The 10,575-nt window shown below is 33.8% G+C and overlaps 1 protein-coding gene and 1 non-coding gene across 2 annotated transcripts; one reads left to right on the top strand and one right to left on the bottom strand.

Annotated features, from left to right (window-relative positions):
* Nucleotides 1–4,162: 4,162 nt before the first annotated feature.
* Nucleotides 4,163–4,687, bottom strand: LOC136986680 (uncharacterized). Its single transcript, XM_067284258.1, has one exon. The coding sequence runs from the start codon at nt 4,685–4,687 to the stop codon at nt 4,163–4,165; it is 525 nt and encodes a 174-aa protein (XP_067140359.1).
* A 5,567-nt stretch (nt 4,688–10,254) lies between these two features.
* TRNAR-UCU (transfer RNA arginine (anticodon UCU)) lies at nt 10,255–10,327 on the top strand. Its single transcript has one exon. It is a non-coding gene; the product is annotated as a tRNA-Arg (tRNA).
* The last annotated feature ends 248 nt before the right edge of the window (nt 10,328–10,575 follow it).

The following is a 10,575-nucleotide window of genomic DNA, read 5'->3' as shown; positions in this document are numbered from 1 at the left end:
AAAGACTTTTTAAAGAGAGTTCACACTAGTGATAAATATTAACAAACTTCTTAATAATAAGATATGTTTAGTTGAGTTATTAAAAATTACTTTTAACTCGTTATTTTTGTTAACATCTTTATTTAACCCTTTCAATCATAGGTACAGTACATAATACTTCCCAAAATTTCTTGGAAAAGTTTCGTATTTCCGTGCGGTGATCTTTCACTGTCGTCTAATTTTTGGTTAGGATCCATTGGCGTGTTTATTGGTTTACAATCCTTCATTTTGAATTTTCGGAGTATCTGTTTTATTTGTCTCTGTTGCGTCAGTTTTATCCCATCTTCGGATTTCGTTATTTCGATTTCTAAAACGCATTTAAGGTTTCCCAGGTTAACTAAGTCGAAATATTTCGCAATTTTTGCCATAGCTTCGTGTTCGATTTGCTCATTCGAGGATATTATCATACCGTCAACGTGCAATCCTAAGTATAGAACGTTTCCATCTAGTTGGTATTTAAATGCGCATGGATCGGCTTTTAATTGTTCGAACCCGTTTTGGCACAGGTGATCGGTAATCGTCTTAAACCATGCTCTTCCAGCCTGTTTTAAGCCAAAGATAGATCCACTTAGTTTGCATATTTTCGATTCGTCTCTTTCTTTAATGAATCCCATCGGTTGTTCCATATATAGGCCTATGCATTCGTCCAAATTACTGTGTAGGTAGGCTGTTTTAACGTCGTATTGGCTTATTTTCCAATTCTTTTGTGTTGCCATTACTAATAAGATTCTTAGCGTTTCCAATTTCGTTACAGGTGAAAATGTTTCCTTGTAATTAGCAATGCCTTACCGTCCTTAGTAAAAAATAAAATTTACAAATGTCTACTTGGACAATGATTATTAGTAGGACGTTAACTGGTGTTTGATACAAAACTGACAGTTAGATCAGAAAACAAAACTTTTATTAAATTCACCTGCAGTAGTAATTTTTCCTGTACACATATACATGTTTCGGGTTGACACACCCCTCTACGAACCTAAGTAATTTGACAAATGTTAAATTTATAAAAATATCTCTTATGTACTGTACAAGCAATTAGGATACGTACTTACTGTAAGTTTTTTTTAAAAATATTGATTTTATAGTCGGGTTTTATTGTATACACCAGGGATAGGCAAGCAAGAGTTAAGTGGGAGCCGAAATGTAGGTTTTGGAAAATGCATGGGAGCCGCAGTTCTGTACTGTCGTGGCGGATAGTATGCTAAGGTGCGCGATTTTATTATATAATATAAAACAAATATTGGATTTTTTTAACAAACATATTTTCACAAAATTATAAAAATAAAATTGTAAAAATAATAATAAAAAACAGAAATTAACACTTTCAGCAAGAGCCGCATGTAACTCAAAAAGGGCCGCATTTGCCTATGCCTGGTATACACATCGTCTTATCTGTTTATTTGTTTTAGCTGTATTTGGTAATACTGCCGATGAGGGGTGTGTCAACCCGAAACACGTATATGTATGTGTGTACAGGAAAAATTACTACTGCGGGTGAATTTAATAAAAATTTTGTTTTCTGATCTAACTGCCAGTTTTGTATCAAATATTAAACACCAGTTAACGTCCTACTAATAATCATTGTCCAAGTAGACAGTGAAAAATAAAATATTTCCTCGTAATTTATTCCATATTTTTGGGAACATCCAAGGCTACCAGTCGGGCCTTTTTCATATTTATAGATCCTTTTGGATTCATTTTGTTTTTGTATACCCATTTTGATTTTATAACATTAGTGTTTGGTTCTCGATCTACTAGGTCCCATACTCTGTGTCCCATCAGTGATTGATATTCATCTTTCATATTCATCTTGTCACATTTACTACATTCGTATCACTCCATTCGTCTGTATCAGAGAAATTTTCGTCGTAGTTGGGTCTGATTCCTTGTTGGATTTGCTCTCTGATTCTTTGTGATCTTCTATTTATTTGAATGTTGGTGTCCTCGCTTTGGTTAAGGTTGTGTTCTTCATTTGTGTGGGTTTCGTCATTAGGCATATCGTTATCCCTTCTTCCGTATCTACGGGTGTGGGATCGTTCTTCTTGTCCATATTGCTTAGATCTATTTCTATCCAGGAATTTGCTTGTTTTGCTCTATTAGTTTCCCCGTCTGACCTGTTTAACAGTTTGCTTCGTAATCGATATTCGATGAACTTAATATCCCTGGTTTCCTCCACCTTATTTGTTTTTGGGTCGTATAGTCTGTAGGCTCGTCTGATCCTCGAGTATCCTACAAATATAACTGGTCTCGATTTCGACTCAAGTCTGTTCCGTTTTATCTTTGGAGTCCACGCATATGCTAGACATCCAAATACTCGTAAATGCGATGCTGAGGGTTTATTTCCAAAGAATAGTTCCTCGGGGGATGCATTCCTTTCTAGTTTTGTGGGTGTGCAGTTCTTTAGGTACGTCGCCGTTCGTGCGGCTTCGGCCCAAAAGATTTTTGGTAGTTGACTTTCGATGAGTAGAGCTTTTGTCCCTTCGAGAATTCTTCTGATGGCCTTTTCGGCGATCCCGTTGCTTTGCGGCGAGTATGCTGTCGTTAATTGATGTATTCCATGCTCGTTGCATATACGAATGAAGTCTCGGTTTACGAATTCAGTGCCGTTGTCTGTTCTGATGCGCTTTATTTTGTTGTTTTGTTGTTTGTTTTGCATCGTTTTTATGAAGAGTTCTAGCACAGGGCTGTCTAACTGGCGGCCCGCGGGCCGTATACGGCCCGCCAAATTATTTTTATGGCCCTCGAGTACATTTTACTATGAATAAATTTATGTTACTAAATTATTATTATTAATATTAAAATTATTTTACTATGTGAAAATTACGGCCACAATGTTCTCATTAATATATTACGAATATTTTAATGTTTTCTTTTTAGTATAAATAAAATATTTTTTTAATTAACATAAACTGACTTTTCATTTATCAACCTTCTTGGCCCTCGAAATGTTTGGTGAAGAAAATATGTCTTGCGGGCTATGATAAGTTGGACAGCACTGTTCTAGCATATCGGCTGTTTCATCCTTTGACGTTAGGAAATTTGTGAATATTTTTCGGCTATAGTCGTCTACGATCGTCATTATATATCTATCGCCGGTGAGCGATTCGACAGGCATCGGTCCTACGAGATCTATGTGGATTAGTTCTAGAGGGTGTTTCGTCTTATTACCCTTAGTTTCTTTGAAGCGTTCTCTAGTGTGTTTGGCTTGTATGCATATTTCGCATTGGATCATTTTTGTCTCCTTGTCGAGTCCTCTAAGCAAGTTTTGTCTTTTCATTATGTCGAGGTATGTTTCATTTACGTGCCCCAGTCTCCTATGCCATAAAAATTTTTCGTTTCTTTCGAGCTCATTAGTGGTGACTTGTTTAGCAGAATTTCGTTCATCAGTCTCTAGAATAAAAAAGCCATTTTTTCGGGTTGCTTTGGCTATCTGTTCGTTGTTCTCGGAAATGATTTTTCCTCCTGTTTTATCAAGAATTATTGTGTAGTCATCTTCAACCAATTTGTTCACTGAGAGAAGGTGTCCATCCAGCTTTAGAAATATAGGACGTCTTTTAATACTATGGGGATATTGTTTTCCATCACCGTTCCCTTTCCGTTGGCATACATGTGGTCTTTACCCCGTTGCTGGCTACACGAATACTTCGTGTATCCGGATTTATGTCTTTGATCCAGTTTTTATTTGATGTCATATGTGATGTAGAAGCGAAGTCGATTACCCATTATTTTTCTTCGTCTTTGTTATTATTCGATGCTTTGTCAGTTGTTTGCAGTAACAATGCTCTTTTGTCTCGCGTGAACCATGCTCTTTCCGGAGTAGGCTTAGCATCGACGTATCTGATTTTGGTTTCTGATTTCTCTTCTAGTTTTTGTTGCGATGTCACGCGTGCGATTGCGATATCGATCGGTTTTCTGTTCGTATTTCTGTGAGTTTTCTGGGTTATACCAGCATGCTGAGGATTTGTGTCCGAATTTTCCATAATTGAAACATCCTTTCTCTTTTACGTATTTTCTTTTTTGGAATCTTGAACGAAAAGCCGATTCGCGTTCGTTGTATCGCGAGGTGCCTGCTCTGTCTTCTTCCTTTTGGAGGCGTATTCTAGGTCGTTCATCGTCGCATCCTTTATGCTTTCGAGTTTTCGGGCGATATCATGATATTTAGGGGGCAGTCGTCGGTTATTAAAGTTATCAATTCTGTTTCTTCCATTCCTAAATTTACCATTTTGGCTTCTTCATTTAGTTCGCGAGCCCTTCTGATATATTCCTTCCAGTTTTCGTCCCTCTCCATTTTTAATTTCGAGAGCTTTGAACGAGACATTTTTCGTTCAGTGTCTAATCGACCTTCGTATCTTTGTTCTAGATCTTTCCAAATACCGCGTGCAACGTTTAGATTCAAAATTAGACTAACCTCGTGTTCTCCCATTGTGCATGTGATGATTCTAAGAGCTTCGCTGTTCTTTCGCCACGTTTCATAGGCTGCCTTGTCTTCGGGAGTGACTGTTTCTCCAGGAATTTTTGGTCTGGGTCTTTCGATCACGTGCATCAGATCTTGACCTTCTAACAGATTCTTTATTATATATTTCCATATTAGGTAGTTCGATCCATTTAACTTGGGTATTGAACTCAATCCTTTAGCTTTCTCGGCCATCTTTCTTTTTTGTTCTCTCAGTACTTTTCTTCGGGAACCTTAGTCGAAAACTTGGGTGACTTATTCTTTAAACGTTTTCTGCGTTTCCTGGGCCCATAACCGATTGTTGGACGACTATGAATGATTCAGACAATCCATAGTTAACATTAACAAAAAGAGAGTTTATTTCCACGTCTAAGCCATTTGAGAGCAGCAGAGAAAGCGAGTGAAAAAATGAACAAGTGTTTATATAAAAGTTGTGTTAAAAAAGTTCCGAACAGATGTTGTTTACTTGGGCAAGCAAGGAAAAAAAACGGAAGTACCAAGGGTCCAGGATGTTTTGGTGCTGATGCTGCCACCTGTCGTGATGAATACGGTCAATACCATTTGTACCATAACACATAATATTTTACTTATTTAAATGACTTGAGAAAATAAATCAATTTATTACAGTTTATTAAGTAATGTACTGTATACTGATTGGTTCCTTTTAGTTATTTGTGCATGAGAAAAAAGGCATAATGTATAAAAAACGAAAATAACGGAGTTCAAATGCATTTTTTTATTTTAATTCTTAGGTTGAATTAGTAAGAAAAATACATTAATAAAATTTTGTTCTAATCATTTTGAAAAATGTATTTGTGGACTATTTTCAAGTATTTTTCCGGCCCGATTTCGATCTCCAGTCTACCCTTGGCATTCACTGTGTTTAAATAATAAGTAAAAATTATTAAATTAAAAGACTTTTAAAAACATAGTAAGATGTTTTTTTAAATAGCTCTATTGACGTAATATATAAAATTTTAAATGATATCTCGCTACGTCCTAGTAATAAACTGTTCGCGAACCGCGTTGGTCCATGCACCATAGTTTGAATAGCACTGATATATTTATACAAATATAAAGGCTGGTTTTCATATTACCAAAAAACGGGAAAAAAAGCGGAAACGGATAAATAACTAGATTCAGTTTCCCTTCATTTTCTGTTTAGTTCTATTTCCACAATACCATAATATCGCGAGCAGGCTTAAGTCGATTGTAGCACGTAATCTCCGATCTTAATTGGAGACTTAATTCTGAACCAAATTGAATGAAACTCGGTACATATATAATGCAGAACACGGGAGAGAGATTTACGGGGAAAATTAGTTGAAATTTTCACCGCCAGGGAAAAATGTGACGCTCCTCAGTCGAAAACGCATGTTACTGGCTGTGGGGTTATTTGAAAGATCGCGTTTATTAGCGGTGTGTGAACTCAGTGTCGGAGCTGAAGGCTAGCATAGTGTAACAAATCTCCCAGATTCCTCCTGAAATGTTACGTGCGTAGTAGTTGGTGACGCGTGTTTACGATTGCAATATGTAGTCGACAGAGAAAGATCTTATATTGAGCTCATACTGCAAACGTTTAAAATGTAATTTTATTCTTCAAATGGTAGTGTAACAATTCGAATATCCAAAAGAATATTACAAGAATCAATAAAGTGTTTTCTCATATCTATCACTGTTATTCCACAAAAAGAACACTCAGCGTCACACGAGGCATTAATTATTTTACCGTTAAGTTTATCGAAAACCTATTTAATCTAAATTGCCAGCAAATGACCATTTTGTAACTCAAATTAGACAATAAATATGACGCTGGAGTCCACATTCCAATAAGAAATTTTACTGTCCCAACCTCTCACTCAAATAATGAACATCTTTTAACCAATATACGTCTCTTAGTCGTTGATCACAGCCCAGGAGGAACGAACTTTCACTTAACAATGGATTGTCCTCTAGTTATATGTATTTTTTTATTTAATAATCCTTTAACATATAACAGGCCATGGCTTCAAAAAATAATCATCATTTACCCTTGTGAAATTCTTGTTTATATCAATTTTTAATAATCATCTTTCGGTAGGTCAATAAGTTTCCTCCAAAACCGAAACAAATTTATCGATAAATTAATAGTGAGGGGAGGTCTTCCCAATTCCATTCTCAGTGCAAGTCTTTAGACAGATCTATTAATATGGAACACCTGCTTAAAGTAGAACAACTGTATTGCCTCAAATCTGTCTGCTGACAGACCATTTTAAACCGGAAAATCATAAAAATACTTGGTCCGATCAAGGAATCAAATAATCTAAAATAATTATTTAATAAAGATGCATTAATTTTAATAAATAACTTGATGAGATTGGCGATTTTAGCTCTTGCGTCAAGTAAACCTTTGTTTAAATGATAGGAAAATGTGCCTTGTGAATAAAAATAAATACCTAGATATTTAAAATTTGGCACAATTTCCAGTTTACGGTTTTCTAAACTGAAATTGTCTGTTTTTTTTTTTCTTAAGTTTTCCGCCTGTACGAAAAATCATAAGCCTTATCTTTTCTGAATTAATTGCCAATCGATTATCTTCACAATATCTCCAAATAAGAGTGAGTCTTTCCCTAAGCTCAGAAGCTGAATTAGCCAAGAGAAGGACATCATCAGCATAAAGAAGAAAGACAGTTAATTTCAACATGAGAAGATAATGCTATCATAGAGTTTTGACTTCTCAGAGGTCAGGAAGATCATTCAAAAACAAAATAAAAAGATAGGATTCAATGGTTCTCCTTGAGGTAGCCCTCTATTGAACTCAATATAATCAGTACTAAATGAATAAGTCTCAAGAATCTAGTATTAGAAAAAAAGACTCAAGTAAATTACAAAAATATGCAGAAAGACCAATACTCCTAAGCTTACAAGTATACCATAACAAATCACGATCGACTGTATCGAAAGCTTTCTTGAGATCAATAAAAGCAGTATATAATTTCTCTCGTTTCTTCGCAAGTGATATTTGAATAAGACCAACCAAAATAAACAAACTGTATTCGACATCTCTATTTTTCAACAATGCTCCTTGGAGAGGTGTAACAATATTAAACTCATTCATCCAATTCCGGAGACAATTTCACAAAATAGTTGAAAAAAACTTTCTAAATACGCTAATTAAAGCAATTGGTCTATAATTAGTTGACATCTGCCTACTTCCCCTCTTATAAATCAATCATTCTTAAAGAAATTTGTTTTCAAGATAAGGAAAAGAGCAACTAGACCAAAAGGAATTAAACATATCCAATATATCTAATAACATTTCTGTAGAAAGGTATTTTATCATTACATTCCTTATGTTATCGAGACCGGGGGCCTTAGATGATTTTAATTTTTTGATTACAGTTTCCAATTCACTTTGAGTGAATTGGAAACATCCAAAAGAGGAACATTACGAAAGCTTAAATCAATATAAATTACTGTATTTGGTCCAGCGAAATACTCTCTCAAATAATTCAACCAATTCCAAGGGCATTAGTGCATTTTCACACTATTTCTTAATTCGAAATTTATTAACTAATAACCAAAAATCTCTAGTATTTTTAGTCTTCAACAGTAGTGAGTTTATTTTAGTCAAAAATAACTTTTTCTTCGCCTTACATAACGACCTGTAACTTTTATTTAATTTACAGTATTCGTCCAATAGATTTATAGTTTTATTTCTACGAAACATTCTTAATACTCGGTTTTTTGTTTTGTTTTTTAATAATCTATCTAATAAATTCACATTTATCTGTTATAGATTTAACAACAGTAGACCAACCGTCGAGAGAAAAGTAAATTTATCCGGATAATGTGACACACATCGACCGTTTAAAATAAATAATCTATACGACTTGTAAAAATCCTTTTCTTCTTTGGTTTAATATTAAATAATTAGATCTTCGGGAATTTAAAACATTTGTATTAAACCCGGCATAAAAAATTATCCAAAATTATTCCTTGCCTATTGTAGGATTCATGTCTCCTTATATAATTATATCATTCTCAAAAAAATTCCTCAGCAATCTTCCCTTTTAGCTAACAATACATCATAAAGACCTATTTCAAATAAACAAGAACAATTATCAGACTATAAGTGAACAAAAAGATTTCCTACAATTAAATCTAATTACTATCAGATCGTCGGAGTTAAACAAAAATTCCGAAGAACCTAGTTTATGAAAACCTGCAGAATGAGACCGCCATACGAACTGACCGGGACTAGTTGGTTTTTTAGCAAATTGTTAGTATAAAAATAAATCCGGATTCAACAGAGGACCCTTTTATAAGAGTTAGTTAACAAAGTTTTAGTGGAAGCATATACGTTGAACATCAAACCGCACATGAACGCCTAGAAACTAACATCTAATAAATTTACGGGAGATACTGCTTCGAATATGCAACGTGAGCGAACATTGCCATTGGATATTGAACCTTCGGTATTATCGAAAGTAGTTAAGACTCGGACCTTGGTCACCTTAACGAAAAATCGAGCAAGAACGTTTGCCAGCTTTTTTAATTTGCATTTTATTCTGATGTTTGTCAAATTTGTGTATTTTCGCACGATTTATACACGTTTCTTTTTTAATTAATTAATGCATTTTACGTTAAACATTGCGGCGAACTAATGGCATAACTAGAAGTTTTACTCCCTTCAGTAAAACATGGAAAAGGGGTTTCCAATACTTAGAACCTTATCCCTCCAGGGTCATGATAACACAAATTGAAAATACAAACAACTCTTTCAAATTCGAATGACTCTATCGTGTTACTCAAGGAAGCCTAAACTTGATTTTCAAGCAGATCTTCCCACAATAAATAAAAATAATATACAAAGTAAATATTGATGATATAAGTCAGTGAACATAAATAGCTTTTTTTTTTTTTTTTTTATATACGGTAATTGAAAAATTCCGATATTTTGTTGTTCCATAGAAACAGTATTTATAACATAAACTTCACTTAACCACGTTTAATTGTAATTACGCCACTGACATGTGAGTGAAACTATGTACAACAGACTATGCATAGCGTGGGTGTCAGCCGCCCGGGGATGAGGAAAATTTCGCCGCCCCCTTATTTAGGAATTTTTACAAGATATTATTATTTATTGCGAAATTTTGCCGCCCCCTAAAAGTGCCGCCCCACTAAGCTACGCCACTGTGTATAGTACTGTACGTACTGTACTGTACAGTACATATATTTTTTTTATTAAAATAAAAATAAGAAGACACATTATATAGAACTCAACAATTGAATATTAAAAAATCCAAAGTATAGTTTCAGGTAACCACGAGAAACATGCTCTAGAGATCTCTTAGACGAATAATCTCGTAAAGGAGAAAAGACGAGATTATAATTTCTCTTACAGATAGAAAGACGAACAAGCTTTCATATTATTGTCAATTAGAGTAGCCATCTTTAAACAAAATATTGAGCTAATAAATATTTTTGCGTAAACTTTTTACTCACTTTTACAATTCTAATAATAATATATAAAGCTTTTTATTATTTATTAGAAATTTAAAGTTTTTAAAATAATTTATTAAATTTTTGAATTAATTATCACGTGCTTTAATGAATTCAAAAGATTTATATTTTTTGATGTCTTTTATTTCGTTAAATGCTTAACGTAAGTGATTATTGGTGAGTGCGTCTGTAAATGTAATAAACAAAGATAAAAAGTAAAATAACAAATAGATTAAGTAGTTTGTTATAGGTATTTTATGGGATTGACAACACGTGTCCCTGTAGCGCAGTGGATAGCGCGTTGGACTTCTAATCCAAAGGTCCCGGGTTCGAATCCCGGCAGGGATGGAGGTGTCTCCGGAATTTTTGGACTTAACAATTAAAAATTTTCTAATATTAAATTTTCTTTTTTCGTTTACTTTTTATTATTTGTAAATTTTGATTGTTGAATTGAAATAAAAAATTTTAAAATGTATTTTATAAAATAGTTATATATATTTTATAGATTGTTTTATTAAAATATTATATAAATTTAAGTCGAATAAAAATTTAGTAAATAATTTAATTTAATAAAATTTATAATTTATATTTATAAT

This window comes from Centruroides vittatus, unplaced genomic scaffold (assembly GCF_030686945.1).
Source record: "Centruroides vittatus isolate TY-2023 unplaced genomic scaffold, ASM3068694v2 scaffold_1167, whole genome shotgun sequence".
NCBI classification, from domain to species: domain Eukaryota; kingdom Metazoa; phylum Arthropoda; class Arachnida; order Scorpiones; family Buthidae; genus Centruroides; species Centruroides vittatus.
The sequence above is the reverse complement of the archived record's forward strand: the minus strand, read 5'-3'. Positions and strand labels throughout refer to the sequence as shown.

Coding starts and splice junctions, on each gene's coding strand:
- LOC136986680 (XM_067284258.1), bottom strand. CDS start 4,687: ATGGCCGAGAAAGCTAAAGGATTGAGTTCAATACCCAAGTTAAATGGA.